Source organism: Oryza glaberrima, chromosome 3 (genome assembly GCF_000147395.1).
Source record: "Oryza glaberrima chromosome 3, OglaRS2, whole genome shotgun sequence".
Classification (NCBI taxonomy): domain Eukaryota; kingdom Viridiplantae; phylum Streptophyta; class Magnoliopsida; order Poales; family Poaceae; genus Oryza; species Oryza glaberrima.
Genome location: NC_068328.1, coordinates 8,580,341 through 8,598,023, shown reverse-complemented (window position 1 = coordinate 8,598,023; position 17,683 = coordinate 8,580,341). Strand labels below are relative to the sequence as shown.

General features: G+C 47.8%; 2 protein-coding genes across 2 annotated transcripts; both read right to left on the bottom strand.

Moving 5' to 3' along the window:
• Positions 1–388: 388 nt before the first annotated feature.
• On the bottom strand, positions 389–2,879 carry LOC127765881 (aspartic proteinase PCS1-like). The gene has a single exon (XM_052290848.1). It carries the CDS (start codon positions 2,131–2,133, stop codon positions 790–792), a length of 1,344 nt encoding a protein of 447 aa, XP_052146808.1. The 5' UTR covers positions 2,134–2,879; the 3' UTR covers positions 389–789.
• A 13,030-nt stretch (positions 2,880–15,909) lies between these two features.
• Positions 15,910–17,394, bottom strand: LOC127765099 (E3 ubiquitin-protein ligase RDUF2-like). The gene has a single exon (XM_052289927.1). It carries the CDS (start codon positions 17,151–17,153, stop codon positions 16,314–16,316), a length of 840 nt encoding a protein of 279 aa, XP_052145887.1. The 5' UTR covers positions 17,154–17,394; the 3' UTR covers positions 15,910–16,313.
• Between the last annotated feature and the right edge of the window lie 289 nt (positions 17,395–17,683).

Genomic DNA, 17,683 nt, shown 5'->3' with positions numbered 1-17,683 from the left:
AGCGCGTTCAGTGCGACCGCCGCCGCCGCTGTGGAAGCCGTCGTTGTCGAGGACGGCAACGCCTGGAAGCTCTCGCGTGGGGGAGGACATGGGGCCGAGGGATAGAGAGGAGGGCGAGGTCGAAGCAGTCTTCCTCGGCAGTCCGCTCCTCTCAGCCCGCGTCGAGAAAGACGGCAAGCCGCAGCGGAGCGGCGGGTAGCCATGCCGGGGATTGCTTTTTCTTTTCTTTTTTTTTGCGCGATGGCAGATTGACGAATGACGAGCAGTCTCGTTCGTTTTTGTCCCTCCGCGGTTGCTCGTAAATGGGCTGAATGGGCCGTCCTCGCCGCGCTCGTGCAATGCGGAACGAAGGAAGCAGCAGCGCCGTGAGATGCCGATCGGACAATGGATCGACGCTGGATGTCCCTCTGACATTGTGCGCCTAACGTCAGACGATCTGCTTCCCGTAATCTCGTATACTCATGGGCACAATACAGTGACAAAACAATCGCAATTTGGCCGAGTTTAGTTTCAAACTTTTTCTTCAAACTTCAACTTTTTCATCAAAACTTTCCTACACACATAAACTTCCAACTTTTTCATCGTATCGTTCAAATTTCAACCAAACTTTCAATTTTATTGTGAACTAAATACACCCTTTAACTACTCCGTACACTACTACACACGCCAGCAGTGATGTGAAGCACAGCAGGTGATCGGAGAGACCATCTCTAATACTAGGCCTCTACACTCTTACTTGGCCACGGCGAGTTCTCGCCATGGACGACGCATCGATTAGTACTGTAAAGCCTACGCGCCGGCGCCGAGGCGCTGGGTGGCAAGGTCGCAGCGCGCTGGCGCGAAGCCGACGCGGCCGTTCTGGAGGTCGTACTCCACCCACACGTTCTGCTGGTGGTGGTGCCCGATCACGTACGCCGACATGCCGGCCATGTCCGAGTTGCCGAACGTCAGGCACCACACCGCCTCCGCGCCCCCCTCGCCGCGCCGCTCGCCTGGCACCATGTTCAGGAGCTTCTCCCCGGACACGGCCACCTCCGCGCCGCGGAGTACGAGGCCCACCTCCGGGAGGAGGCCGCTCGCCGCCGCCACCCGGGCCTCCGGCCCGCGGAAGCACGCGTCGAACGCGCCCTGGAACACGAACCCTGGCTCGCCCAGCGGGGCCAGGAGCAGGCGCGCCTGGCTCGTGAACTCGGCCTTGAGCGCCGCGTAGGCGTCGGCGAGGAGGAAGGTGAACTGCGTGCCGGAGTCCACCATTGTCTGCCCGGCGCCGGTGTGGTCCGGCGTGAGCACGGACTTTGGGATGGGGAGCAGCGCGCAGCCGACGCGGATGCCCTCCAGCTGCACGGAGTATGCCACCCGGTCGAAGTACGGTAGCGGCTGGGAGATCTCGATCAGCGGCGTGTAGTTGAGCGGCGGAGCCACGCCGCCGTCGTCGCCGAGGAGGAGGACGCCGGGGCCCTCGCCTGGGGCGATGCAGTAGGCGAAGCGACGGGTGCCCGTCTGCGTCACGAAGGAGAGGGTGCCCCGGTTCATGCCGAGGAGGCCGGTCGCCGCCTCCGAGACGTCCGTGCCGGTGCCGTTGCTGTTGGTGGCGGTGGTCGACGAGTAGGAAGTGATGCAACCGAAGTAGGCGCCCACGGCCACGGGCGGGGCGCCGCCAGTGAGGAGGAAGGTGTCGGTGGCGAGGACCCCGTCGGCCGAGGAGGCGTCGGCGTAGGAGAGGGAGACGCGGCAGGCGTTCGACGGCGGCGTGTCACAGAACGGCGGGACGGGGAGGTCGCGGCCGCGCCACTCGCACGCCGTCGACGGGCAGGGGACCGCGCCGTACGAGGAAGAACCCGACGCGTTGAACGCCGGGGTCAGCGGCGGCGCGTAGCTCCCGTTGCAGAGCAGCCACGAGAGCTCGCTGCCGGTGTCGAGCACCATCGTCACGTTCTGCGGTGGCGTGCCGACGGCCACCGGCACCGTCAGGCTCACATTGTGCCGGAACCGGAGCCTGTTCGCCGCCGGCGCCTCCAACTCCACCTCCTGCACCCGCACCTGCAGCGGGAGGACCGTGCCCGCCGGCGACCTCCCTTCTCCGCCGCTCGCAAGAAAGACGCAGAGGCAGAGCAGAACAAGAGACGCCTCCATGGCGCGCGCGCGCGGCCGGCCAACGCAGCCACCCTTACGTTTTACCTCTCAAAAGCGCGCGTTAAGCGAGACCAAACTCTGCAAGAATGCAAACGGCAACGCACTCTGGTTAATTCATCGGATGCACCAGCATCCGGCAATTACACCACCACTACACCTTCTCCTCCTCCTCCTCCTCCTCGTGGCATCGACATCTCCATCATTAGCGTCACCTTCGCGAGCGTTTTGATCTTTGCAGATGTGTGTGTTTGGTGTAGCAGAGCAGTAGAGCAGCACAGTACACTACGCCTACTCGCCATGTTGCATGGTCCTTTCCTTCACCCTGGGGCGGGCTGGTCCCGTGCGTGCGTGTGGGGGGCTCTGCAGCTGCAAACATGTACAGGAGGTGAAGTACTACGTACTTCTACGTGGAGGGATCACGGATCTCATCTCATAAATACGCTAGTCCGGCCGGGGCAGCGAGGACTTTCAGCACAGATGCTCGTTGTCGATGTCACCATCCGTTGTTAAGTTTGTCAAAGAAGGGAGATCTTTCTGTGTTACTATTGGCTCCAGTTCATCCTGTCTGCGGTTGAGAACTCCCAGGTCGATAGCTGGATTCTATGCCATGGAACACCGAAAGACCGAACGCACTGGCCAGCTTGCGCAGATGTTTCAGTGCCTTGAGTTCAAAACCGAACTAGAGCGAAACGCTACTAGCTGAATCCTCGGTCCTCCGTAGGGGTGAGACGGTCATGAAAATTCCCAAGCGAATGCCCGCTTATTTCTGATTTTTATCAGTCAAGCAATGTGAAAATAGTTACTTACAGAACAAAAATAAAAATGAAAATAGTAAATTATATGAATAAAGAAATGAAAATGATTTCTCTGTTTACCGACGTTTCCAAATTTTACCGTAATTATAAATTTTTATATTATAGTAATTACCGTTAATATTTATGGTCCGTATTTGACCCATAATTTAGAGGCATGTTAACTTCTCCAACCAAATCCCTAACTTAAATACTCCCTCCATTTCATAATGTAAGAGTTTCTAGCATTGTCCATATTCATATGGATGTTAATGAATCTAGACATGTATATGTGATTGGATTCATTAACATCCATATAAATATGAACAATGCTAAAAAGTCTTACATTGTGAAACGGAGGAAGTACATGATTAAAAGGAAGTCAATTTATAATTTATATAGTGCAACCTTGAATTTATTTTGTTATATTATATGGTTGGCAAATTTTGCTACATAACACCCAAAACTTGTCTAACTTGCTGATAGACATCGAAAAAACGTGTCATCACTAAAAGACATCTAAAAAACTGGTGGTTTGCCAGAGAACAATTTCGAATCAATTGAAGAGATAAATTTTTAAGAAAGACGAGAATGTATTTAGTACCACATACTTCAAACAAGGCGTTAAAATAAAAGTTTAGAAATTACGCAACTCTAAATTTACCATCACTTCAAGTACATCACTAGCATATATCGTATTCCTTATTCACTCCATCCTCAGATCAAAAGCTTTCGATCTTAGGGGTTTTCTCGTCCTTTTGAAGAATTCATTTCTCCAATTGAGCCAAAAGTATCTTCTAACAAATTACCATTTTTTTAAGTGTCTTTTAGCCGTAACACGTTTGTACGATGTTTCCCAGCAAATTAAATAAATTTTGTGTCATTTAGCAAATTTTGTCATAGTTATGCAAAGTTAAATACATGATTTTACAGTTAATTATTTTTGAATTTTTATTACAGTACCATATTTCAATTGATACCAACAAGTTTCCGTCAATATAATTCTTCTTTTTTATTTTTTGATACAATTTTCTTTTCCAGATTTATCGTTCTCGATTCTATTTTTTAAAATGGTTACGAAAATGATTCAACATTTTTTCCACTGTTTTCATGCCTACTCCTGAGTCATGACCAGCTTCGCTACGCGCCTACGCCGAATCCAGAGCCCAGCAATGATACTTGTTCCATGGGGGCCATACTGATCATGAGATGCCGACGGGCGCCTTATGATTTTTGCGTCGCATGTGGCGTGCTCCGCGACATGGACCGGATCACTGCACTGGACGGGATCGATCACACTGGGCTCTTTGATTATTGGCTTTGCCAACTCTAGCTGCCGAGATGGGAGATTGGGAGCACGTTTCCCTTACGTGAAAGTAAAGTGAACTCCTCGTTGTTGTACGAAGCATTCGCGGATCTGGCCGTCTCCGGTCTCCCGGTCTCGTCCCTTCGGCGTACTCCTCTCTCGATGCCGTCACGCTTGACGACACCAAGAGAGGACAGAACACCGTGCAGGGAGAAAACGGCCTGTGCCTTCACGTACGCACAGTACGCCGCTAATTTTGATTCTTCGAGATTAAAATGGAAATCCTTGTGTAGACTTGGGGTATTCCACGAAAATCAAATCTATCATCTCCTATAATAAATGGATCTAATACGAGATACGATACATCTTAGTATTATCAATGTGTTGACTCATGATATTGCACATAAATCAAATGTATTCCTCCCGTCCTATAATAAACAATAGGATATGATATACTCCCTACATCCCATAAAATACCAACCTAATATTGATATGACATATTCTAGTTTGTTTAGATTCGTAGTATTAGTGTGCATCATATTTGATAATATGTTGGTTTTCTATGAAACGGAGGAAGTATCTTCTAAAATAAACTTAACAAGATAACATAATATAACATAATATGAGATGTGACACATAATGTGTTGAACTTATTTTTATCTTAAAATAAACAACGAGATATGATATATTTTAGCACAATCAATCGATCGTATACCGTATGTTGGGCGTATGTAGGGATGAAGGTAGTAAGAGATAATGTCAAATTCAAAGCTGGAAAGTCGCCGTGGTTCGGTTCGGCTCCACGAATGATTAGAGCCGTACTACGTTGGCCCCTCCCAGACCAACAGACGACCACTATCCTGCTTCATTTAGCCCAAAACAGTAGCCACGTACACGGCAATCATGCACAGTTTTTAAAGCCCCGGTGCAAGCCAGTCTGGCACGAGGGAGGACAAGAGGATGTCACAAAGCAAGCAGAATCATCCAATCTCTCCCCCTGCTTGACATAGATTTTGAGCCGTACTTGCACCAATTATATGCCGCCTAATTTCTGCAATCCATCGCTGGTGATTGGAGGCAAGGGTACACAATGGAGGGTAATTCAATACTTGGACGCTGCAAAATGATGTCGGCACGTTGGGGAGAGGGGGGCCAAACCAGCAAGCAAAGTGGAGCTAACTTTCAGAAAACATGGAGCCTCACCAAAGCATTTGCAAGGACACACGCAGGGTGTAGGAGTAGGACTATTGGTTCTGAAATCTGGAGCAAACCATTTAGAATAACCAAAAGGCTCGCGCTGTATTTGCACATTAGCACCCGTCGAGTCCACTCCGACAGTGTTGTGTCCACAGCAGAACACCTAGCCCAGCCATGCTGGCATGCTGCCAAAACAATCACAGCTGCATTGTGAGTTTGATTTAGATTATTGGACGGATTATTATCACGGATTATCTACTTACTATAGGAGTAAATTATTTTTAAAAAAAATTAATAAATTATCAGGATTATGGATACCACATACCTAATAGTAGTAGACTAAATCTCGACAGGACCCACAACATACCATATCCTATACGGAAACAACATGCGGATATAGGAGTAATTCCGGATAAGGAAAGACAACCAGAGTTCTACATGGAAACGACAAGGACTACTCGGATTGTATCCATATTGGTTTCCCTAGTTCTACTTGGACAAGGAGACATCTATGGGTATAAATACAAGGCCCCCTAGGAAGAGAAGAGACACGAGACAATCAACACCCACCACAGTCAACATACAGGGAATAACAGAAGCCACAACATACAAGCCAACATACGCTAAGACAAGACGCCGGATATCGACTTCGGAGATAGGCACGGTTAGTCCCCTGCGGTGTCTCCGAATACTGTCAGTAGAGACGAAAACGCTATCTTTGATCTTGCCGGGCACGAACTCGAGGAGGAAAACTACCCTGTTGTCGACTACGAGTCAGACCTTCAGACCGCTATGTCGACAACAGTTAGATAGGCAACCCCAAATATTGTACTGGTGCGATTATGGTGAATAAGAGCAATACCGGCTTCGGCCAACAGGATGTAGGGTTATTACCTGACAATTCAGGGGCTCGAACCTGTATAAAAATCCCTGTCTCCGTCTCTTTTACCTCAGTCTCGTGTATATCCTAGTACCAACGATCCCCATACCATGCAAATACTGGAATCGCGACATCAAACGTCGACAGTGGCGCGCCAGGTAGGGGACTTTGGTGCTTCAGGATTTCGACGAGATGGGTTTAAGAGATGGATTCTCCGACAACAAGCTACTCGATGACTTCGGCTGTGGGGAGGTCTAACCCGACCGGAGTTTGCCTTCCGACGAGATCGGAACCATCATCATCAACTATTCGATCCGACGAGATCGATCAAGCTTCAAGACGTCACCGCCGCGGAGAACAACGGTTCAATGTTGTCGATCGTGAGGCCTTGGCCCGATTGATTACTTTGAAACCACGTCGCCGCCAAAAATCTAATCAGATTATCCATCTACATCATCAAAGGTAATTAATAAGATTGATTATTAAATTGATCTACTAATTTCGTAGATACATCCGGCATGTATCTACAAAGGTATGCAATATTTTATATGCAATTTACCGTACCTATATTCAAATCATACAGCATTGTCAGATCCATGTTATGTTTACCTAGAGCATATTTTTTATACAATATCTATTATGCGAGTGTTCCGGTGTTAGGCCGAGAACAGTTTAACGCTGGGGGCTCGCTCTATTTTCTTCCGTATAAATCATGCTTGTTTACGGTTTACATAATGCCTGATATTTACATCTGCTCGTTATATCCTGATAATGCTAGAAGATCCATGCAGTTTTTTGAGTACATACTCGATATTATATGCTATATGTCTTGCCTTCTAGAAAATATTTTTCAGGAACAATTGAGCACTCGAGTAGGTTGTGGTCAAGTACACCGCATTATCGAGAACGACCTCGACAAATGCAGAGTCGTCGCGCCCAACCTACCAACGAAGACCGGCGACCTATCTCATAGCACCGGCCATGGCTGGACTACTCGAGAAAAGGTTATTAACGGATAATTCCTCGCAAACGCCGTCGGCTTGATCACCCGACATGATTGCGAACGAACATCCGGATATGCTACAAGTTGGGTGTGTGAGTCATGCTGGCCACTTGAGACGCACATGTAATAAACCAACTCTAGCACTTCCATTGGTGTTCGAGAGATGATTCTACTCGCTCGCTGGTTCTCGAACCAGTACGTAGCAATCTCCCGCACCGCAAACTTCCATTGGTATTCGAGAGATGATTCTACTCGCTCGCTGATTGGTATTCGAGAGATGATTCTACTCGCTCGCTGGTTCTCGAACCAGTACATAGCAATCTCTCGCACCGCAACCTCCATTGGTGTTCGAGAGATAATTCTACACGTTCGCTGGTCCTCGAACCAGTACGTAGCACTCTCTCGCACCGCAACCTCCATTGGTGTTCGAGAGATAATTCTACACGTTCGCTGGTCCTCGAACCAGTACGTAGCACTCTCTCGCACCGCAACCTCAGATGGTCGAGGTACGACTACAGCAATAACGCAGCGGTCCTCGTACCACGACTTCAAATGATCGAGAGAGTGCTCGACCAGCGGTGTAGCGATTCTCCCACTATTTCCACTTCTAGTGGTCGAATTTAGACTACACCTGGTCCTCGACCAACGGTGTAGCGATTCTCCCACTATTTCTACTTCTAGTGGTCGAGCTTAGACTACTACCTTGTCCTCGACCAGCGGTGTAGCGATTCTCCCACTATTTCCACTTCTAGTGGTCGAGTTACGACTACTACCCGGTCCTCGACCAGCGTGTCACATCCTAAAAATTTCAAATATATAAATTGTTGTTTAATTGGAATTATTAGAATTGATTTTAAAAGCCTAGAAGAGAAGATCTAATTTTAAATAATAAATTCCAATATAAAATGGGGCCAGATAAAATTTTATTAAATACTTTGCTTAATTCTATAATTCCTAGATTTTTCTGGGATTTATTTGGGCTAAGGAAGTATTTTTAATAAATGGAATTGCATTTCATGAATAATTTAAATTGGAAAAAGTTTCAAAAAGTCTCTTTTGGCTTTGGGCCGAAAGTCGGCCCAAAACCTTCTCTCTCTCCTCCTCGGCCCAAGTCGGCCCAATCCGCAGCCGCAGCCGTCGCTCGCGCGCGTCCGCCCGCTGACAGGTGGGGCCCGCCTGTCAGACTCGTCGTCTTCCTCGCGCCGCCGCCGCCCGAAACCCTAGCGCCGCGCCGCCGCCGTCTCTTTCCAAATCCGGCCGATCCTTTCCGTTTCCGGTGAAATCAATAGAGGGGAAATGATCTTCTCGATCTCCTCTACCTTTTCCCTTTTGGAACTTCGGCTAAAATCGTTTGGAAAGCGGAGGATTCGATCTCGAATCGGATCGGTCTCTCTCCTCCGAACCCTAGACTTTCCTTCTCGTCGCCGGCTGCCGTGGGCCTTCGCCGCCGTGTTCTTGCCCCTATAAAAGGATCCCCGGTGTCTCCGCTACCCGTCGCCACCCTCGCCTTCGCCTCTCGTCGTCCGTAGAGCCCTAGCGCCGTGAGTCCTCGCGCCGCCGTCGTCGCCGCCGCTCCAGCCGTGCGCCGCCGTCGCTCCAGTCGTCGCCGTCGCTCGGGAAGGCCGCCGTCGTGGTCGCCGTCGCGTCGCCGTCCTCGTCCGCCCCTTCGCCGTCGCTGTCGACCGCCGGAACATCGTCGCCGTCGTCAAGCCGGAGGTCGCCGCCGTTTCTTCCTCGTCGCCGACGTCGTCCGGTCATCGTCCGCCGTCGCTTTGGTCGTCGGTGAGTTCGCCGTGCCGTCCGCTACCCGTAGGTGCTCTCCGTTCGCGCCGCCACGCCGTCGTTCGCCAGCGAGCTCGCGCGGTTCGGTCGCCGCCGGAGATGACGTCATCGCCGACGTCATCGATGCCGTCCGCCGTGGTCCGGCCGTGGACCGGTCGATCTCGGCCGTTCGTTTTGGATGGATCGATCTCGGCCGTCCGTTCCTGTGAACCGTCGCCGTGCACCCGGTCCACCGCTAACCCTAGCCGCTGACGCAATAAATCCTCTTTTCCTTTTCAAAAATAATTCATTATTGCGTCATAATTCAATTAAAATCCATATAAGTGTTTTAATCCGATTTAATCTTTAAAAATTCATAACTAATTCATCTTAGCTCGGATTTAGTTGGTTCAGGTCTCTAAATTTTTCTAAAATTGAGATCTACATGTTAAAAATATCCACATGTACTGTTCATGCTTGTTTATGTGCTGTTTTGGTGTTTTGCTCTTTTCTGTTTAGATTCCGACGTTTCCGGAGAGTCCGTTTTCGCAGGAGAAGAATTTGAAGAGTTCCAAGGCCAGCAAGGCAAGTCACACAGATCCCAAACAACCCCTTTGAGCATGTTGATCCCGTTTAAAGCTATTGTTTCTATTCAACTATTGCATTTATTTTCGAATGTCATTGGGTGGAATTAACCTATTGTTTGTTATAGCCCTTTTGTTCTTGATTACTTTATTCCTTGATACCTTGGGTTCTTATAAATTGACTAGTTGAGCTTTATATATTGGTTCAGCTAGATATTAGATGTGATTGCTTAGCCATGCTTAGAAACATTAGCACACTATTGGGATAACTTATGACTCACTATTATTTAATGATGGCTTAATGATAACTCATGATGGTTAATCATGATTGGTTAATTAATTAATTTGTCAACTAAAACCTGTTAATGGTGGGTTGTGAGCACATGGTTTTGATGGTCGTGCTCATGACAATTAAGGACCGGTTCACGAGTTTCGGTTGTGAAACATTAACCGTGCCAACCACAAGCCAGCGTGGGCAACGGCTTTACCTTTTGTATAGCATAGTTCATTGCGGGGCACCAGACTGAGAAGTGGCGGAGATAAGCCCACGGGGGTCGCTGGGGAGTCAATGCCTTGTTTATAAGGGGGTGATTATGATCCAGGAACGGTGCGCTGTGGTGGATTGTGTTGTGCGAGGGGTACTGTCACAGCTCCTTTCTGAGGTACCGTGGTGGTATCAAGGCGCATGGTGACATGTCGTGGGGCTGTGTCTTGTGGGTACAGTGGTACACCTCTGGTCAGAGTAAAACTATTCGAATAGCCGTGCCCGCGGTTATGGGCGGGTCAAACAATGTCTTTCGTGATTAGTCTCACACCTCTCATCATAATAAAAGATAATATGACTGGTAATAATTTGATTAGCTCCTGGTTTGGAATGGTATATTCCTGGTTTGGAGATAGAACTGTGCAGCCGGGATTGGTTGTTCAGAATGGTTGGGCCTATGCAACAGGGTATGTTGTATAGCGTTGGAATAATATTGTTTAATTATTACTCAACTGTTTTACTAAATTCTGAAATGTTTATTAAATGCTGTTTATGCAAATGAAACCCTTTTATACCATCCTTTGTTATCCTGTGCACTTGCATATTTGCTGCGTGGCTTGCTGAGTATGTCATATACTCACCTTGCAATCATTCATCAGAGGAGGAGTTCTACAGTGATGCTGATGGTGTGGAGGATTAGGTGTAGCCCTGGTCAAGCTGCCTGTGGAGTGGAATCGTCTGCGTCGTTTATCTTATTTTCCGCTGCTTAGATCTTTATTGATTGAGAGGAACTATCTACCTCTGTAATGATATTTTATTCGCTTATTAATTAGAGTAATAATTGTACTCTATTATCAATTTGTTATTGTGTGCCTCGGCTGATTCCTGGACGAGGGTTCGCGCACATGTAAGCGTTTGGAATTTTGGATAGAAATTCCGAGCGTGACACAGCGGTGTAGCGATTCTCCCACTATTTCCACTTTTAGTGGTCGAGTTACGACTACTACCTGGTCCTCAACCAGCGGTGTAGCGATTCTCCCACTATTTCCACTTTTAGTGGTCGAGTTACGACTACTACCTGGTCCTCGACCAGCGGTGTAGCGATTCTCCCACTACCTCTACCTCAACAAAGTTGATATCAGGTACACAATGTCGCCAAGCATTTTACCCAGAGATCCCTTACCACAAAGACACCTAGCGTTGAAATCTATCCTCATGTCCCTTTACGCTGTCTTGACAAGGCCTCCGAGGAACCTAAGGGAACTTCGGCTGGGGACGCCCAGAGCCGATAAGACCTTGTCGGATCCTGTAGAGACAAAAGACCATGTAAGATCTGGTCGTGTAAGAGTTCTCGCTGTGCGTATTAACCAAGCCGTATAATCAGAAATTGGGTTTTCCAACTTCACGGCTGGGGGCTAGGATCAGTGCTTGTTCAACCGAGACAGGTCAAAGGTCCAAGAGCCTTATCTCCCGAGAACGATTCTCCGATGACAAGGCTGGGGGCGGAGAGTGTATAACTCAACAAACTGACTGATCGAAGTCGGTAAAAGAGTAGACACTCATGTGCAAAACATTGGTATGTAAATTCAATTCATTTTCAGTTTTTCATATATATTATAACATGTCACCCTTTGAGCGTTCGCTCGGGGGCTATTTCTATCTAATACTCTTTTCTAAATATTGATTTCAGGAAAATTCTATTCGACATTATCGAAGGCTCCATGTCTCTATGGTTCTACACCAAGATCGACTAAAGCGAGTACGACAAATGTTGACAAGGCTCCGTCGCAGACTCTACGCCTACTCGATTACTCGAGAACAGTTGGTGGATCTCGACAAGGAATACGGAATGAAGAGATGGTGTACCCGCCGAGATAAATTTCTTGACTTCAATCCAAATTCTCGATTACAGCAAGACGGGAGACTTAGTCGTATGCTCTGTACTTTCTTGGTTCACGTCAGAGATGGACTCAGACAAACCCTTTAGGTGCCTGCACGAGGCTGATAAAGGAAGTCTAGCGTTATCTCTGAACTCACCGATAACGGTCACAAGAGCTCGATAACAGTTCCTCCAAGGTCTGCAGTTGAGAATATGAACTCGCTCATTTGCATTGAAGTGGGGGGCTACTGTCAGGGTTATGGATACCACATACCAAATAGTAGTCGACTAAATCTCGGCAGGACCCACCACATACCATGTCCTATACAGAAACAACCTGCGGATATAGGAGTTCCGGATAAGGAAAGACAACAAGAGTTCTACATAGAAACAACAAGGACTACTCGGATTGTATCTATATTGGTTTCCCTAGTTCTACTTGGACAAAGAGACACCTATAGGTATAAATACAAGGCCCCCTAGGAGGAGAGGAGACACGAGACAATCAACACCCACCACAGTCAACATACAGGGAACAACAGAAGCCACAACATACAAGCCAACATACGCCAAGACAAAACGCCGGATATCGACTTTGGAGATAGGCACGGTTAGTCCCCTGCGGTGTCTCCGGATACTGTCAGGAGAGACGAAAGCGCTATCTTTGATCTCGCCGGGCACGAACTCGAGGAGGAAAACTACCCTGTTGTCGACTATGAGTCAGACCTTCAGACCGCCATGTCGACAACAGTTAGATAGGCAACCCCAAATATTGTACTGGTGTGATTATGGTGAATAAGAGCAATACCGGCTTCGGCCAACAGGATGTAGGGTTATTACCTGACAATTTAGGGGCCCGAACCTGTATAAAAATCTCTGTCTCCGTCTCTTTTACCTCAGTCTCGTGTATATCCTAGTACCAACGATCCCCATACCATGCAAATACCGGAATCGCGACATCAAACGTCGACACAAATAGCTTGAAATAAGTTATCTAAATAATATAATGCAGCAGAAGAAAGTTTTACGAGAGGACGTATTTTTCGAAGCATAGAGTAAATAACCTGTTTCAATAATCCGGGGAATGAGCTGAAAAGAACAAGGCCAGATCTTCTCTTCCTAAGCCTTTCTGAGAAGATACGTACGCAATCCTTGCATCTGAATTCGGATACAGATTTGGCAGATGAGATTGAACTGTCCCAGGGCCTATTGTCTGTGGCTCATTCAGCACAGCGAGCAATTGTCTGTGGCTCATTCAGCAGCAGTCGTTCTCGCGGCGCACGCGCTCGCAGTGACGGCCAGGACGAACGCTGAAAGTTGTCCAGGTCCACCGATACAATTCCAAAACCATTGAGCCATCCTGCCAAGCATTTTCCCTGATGAGTCCTTAGTACCAAAGCCAGCCTCAACCTCTGGTACCTAACAGGAAAGCTTACCTCAAAAGAAGATGAGCGTCCATAATGGCAGGGAAAGCGAAGGGCGTTCTGCTGCTCATCATACATGGCCTCCTGGAAAGAATGGGTCCAGTCCCGATTGACCTGACAACTGCCTTTCAATCTTGGTCAGAAGCTCTTAGGCTGAGATACTTCTAAAAATGGACCCCCAAAGCTTCGACCATTACCTGGACCAGTAGCAGTACAGAATACCTCCATGGATGCTCCAGCAGGATGTTTAATCAACCGACATTAGATGATGTAGAATGCTCAACGAACAAGAGAACAGCATTTCATCTAATGTAGGTAACAGGCTTGTGGGAAATTCATGTAGCCCTGCAACTCAGAATTTGACAATGGCAAGATGTTAACAGATGAACACAATTAGCAGGTGATACTTCAGAAGATTCTATGAGGTTTCAACTTTCATAGGATATATCTCCCCTGCCGACAAAATGCCCCCACAATGCCATCAAGTAACTGATATTAAATTACTGTTAACTATAGAACATTGGAAACAAACAGGCATCATCCTGAACATGTTTGCCATTCAACTAGAGAACCTTGTCAAAGCTACACATGGGTCCACTGAATGTCAACCTACAGTTCAGGGAAGGAGTGACGACATGGACGTTTTCATGGAAATTGTATCACAGTTTTTCTATCCTGGGTCTAAAGAAAGGCCTTCTGATAACTAGCAACAGAAAATTAACCACGTATGCTGAAATAGTTTATCTACTCCAGAGTAAACCATTGAGTCCGTTAACAAAGAAGAAACCAAACAGGTCGCTTGATAACTATTCACAGCCAGCAGTTGATGCAAGAAAAGTAATGCAACTCGTTAGTATTCCTTAGTCACTAGCCAATAGATAGGAATCTCCAGGTGCAGAAAACAACCAAACAATCGGTTCCATGAGCAACCATGAAGTACAGTTGCACTCCAGGAATGACAAGATGAAGACCAAGTAACACACGATAACACTGTTAACTCAGAAAAGTATGTTCTACTAACTGCACAGTTTGTGCTTAAAAGTAGTAGACACGGACTATGAGCCAAAGTTTTTAAGAAATGAAAACCATTTCTATCCTCAAGTGTGAAGAGTGAAAGATAATTGGCATTTCATTTCTGCTGCAGGCAATAAAGATTGGTATTAGATGTTTCAATATTCACCATGGTAAAAGAGATGTAGAAACAAGCAGACAACTAAGGCATGGAACTGCACGATAAGTTGGTAGGAGGATGGACAGGCAAGAAAAAAGCTAGCAGGATATGAATATTGAACTTGAGTTCTGTTTGAAATCCTTCTGCTCTAAGTAACTTTGAAGTTACTTCTCTGTCCAAAAAATAATCACAGTAGAGTATGATCAGGTATAGAAGTAACAAAAGAGAACACAAATATAGATTGGTAAGCATTCCATGGTAACTACATCCACATAAAGCAGGATAATCAATATGTTTCTTCTTCCATAACACTAAGCCATTAACAAAAGGTTGCTAGAGAATGTTTTTTGGGTTGCATCAATCCATGTTGCTACTGCAGCCACATAAACCATGCATGATTGCAAAATCCAAAGAGGCAACATGATAAATTGCTATGGCATAACCATAGAAATACAATAAAATGTCATTATGTTGCTATCTATCATAAAAGAACACAAGGGAAAGGAAAGCAAGCACATAAGAAACAAAAAGGAAATTTCACAGTTAGGCCAACCACTATGCATTAACATTTACATTAAGAGAAAGAAACCACAGGAATGAACATAGACAAAGAATCACCATGCATTTTGCATGATACTGTAATATTATTGTTCAACAACCCTGCCGCAGAGGGAAATGGGAACAATACAACAATACTACCAGCAACTCTAGAAAAGCACCGAGTGATGAAGAAATAGAATAGCTAGACCTGCTATGATGAAGTTACACATAAACCATGCCTGCATTTAAGCATCCATTTATGGGCACAGAGCAATCTGTTAATTGTTCAGAGATATAGGAAAAGCCAAATAATTTGTTAGCTGAGTGATGCTGTAAATGTATTATCTAACCATATTACAAGTGTAAAGCACCATACACCCCAGATCCCAAATAAACCCCCACGATAGTTTAACTCATTGAAGAAACAAACCTACTATCTTGGTATTTCAACATTACAAAGTACAAGCATACCACAGTCAGACTCAATTATGTATTATTAGTTTCACTCTTTATCAGAATAATGGAAACATGACAGGGCAGCATGTGAGACAGGACACAAAAGAAACAACAGGCCTGACATAATGAGGTTGGCATCCCTATTCAGCAACCGTACTAGCTCAAGATATGATCAAGACATTATAGTGTCTTATGTCTAGATATTGTAGCAAAATACTATGCGAAACGTATTATCAATATTAAACAGGACACACAAAAGCTTATATTCAATTTCACCAGGAGAATACGAACAATAACAAATAAAAAAGGCTGAAATTTTATTAGAACAAGATATTGCAAATCAGAAATCTTCTTGGCCCAATCCAGTATATACACAAACAGTACAGAGGTAAGAACAACACTTTGTTCTCTCTGACTACAACATTGCAACAATTGATTTACCCAATAAATTCATTGTCATTCCTTTCATGAAGTCCTGTGCTTCTTCCTCCTAATTTGCTTTCCAAACTAATTTCCAGTTGTTTGCTATTTTGCTCGTGGCCATCTCTAAATAAACTCTTAAAACGGGACAAAGTGGAAAAAAATCGCAAGGTTTTCATTTACATCAAAAGTCCCAAGAACTTATAATCTGGGTTCCCTTCTTATACTAAATCCTACTTATTCACCACTATCAATAGGAGATCGAGTTACCGAGAAAACTGCGTTCAGCCACTACGGGACTGCGATGATGAACTCTCCGGCCGACTGCTCCGACCAAAACAACCAAACAGATTCCTAAATACACGGCGAATCCGACCTTCGCCGCCATCGACATGGCCGTCGCCCTCCGGCCACGTTACCCGCCTCGGCCCGACGCCGTTACTGAAGCCCCCATCCAGTTCAGTGTAGACAACCGGAAGCTGCTCCCTTGGCCCACCGGCGAACCTCCCCACGGCGAATCCACCGCGTGGGAGTCGCCAGATGGTGAGTCCCGCATCTGCCTCCGACTCGGGGGCCGCGGCCGCCGGTAGCTCGCGGCGGCAGACGGGGCATGAGTTGCGGAGGGAGAGCCAGGGCAGGATGCAGTCCTGGTGGTAGACGTGCTTGCACGGCATCTCCCGCGCGGAGGCGCCCGGCTCGAACGCCTCCTGGCACACCGCGCAGTGCGCCCCGCTCCCGGCGACCGTCACCGACGGCATCGACTCCACCGCCGCCTTCGACGCCGGCGGCCGCGGCGCCGCCGCCTCGAGCCGGGAGAACTGGTCGAGCAGGCGGTGGAAGCCCGACCCCATGAGGAGGTGCGACACGTCGCCGGGCAGCGGCCGCAGCCCGTCGCCGGAGCCGTCGTCGTAGTAGAGCTCGAACCCGGACAGGGACCCTCCCCGGAGCACGATCACCGGGTTCATCGCCCCGCGCCGGCCGCTCCCGCCGCCGCCGCGCGGCGGCGGCTGCGGGAACTGCTCCAGGAAGCCGCCGTCGCACTCCGGGCAGACGACCGTGGACGGCGACACCCTCACGAAGCGGCTGCAGTGGTAGCACCAATACGACACCGGAGAAGACGCCATCCGCGCCTTGAACCAAATCGCCCCCAAACCAAACCAAACCAAATCGAACCAGAAACTCAAATCGTCCGCTCCAAAACTCCAGATGCAGATCGAGACGGGAAGCCGAGGCGGGATCCGAGGAATCCCACGGAGGCGAGGACGCCGAAATCCCCAATCGAATTCGCCGCCGGATTCGAATTGGGGGTTTCGGGGAGGAGAGGAAACTAGGGGAGGCGGAGGAGGGGAATTGCGGGGTGGGTGAGTGGGTGCGCCGCTTTTATTTGGGACGGCGCGTCGTCGCGGGGGGGCGGCGCCGTCGAGGTCTGACGGCGGCCGCACGTGGAGCGCCGCGATTGGGTGGGATGTGCTGACGGCGTTAGCTCTGTAGAGTGACGTTGACTGGTCAGACGGGCCGGGAGTCAAAGGGGAGGCAGGGATGGATGGATGGGAGCGCCGGCGAGCCGACGGGTTAAACAGCCGCCGCGTGGATGGAAGAAAGGAGGCGGTTTTGACTTGGCGGTAAAAAAGTTGAGTACTTCAACATTTTTTTT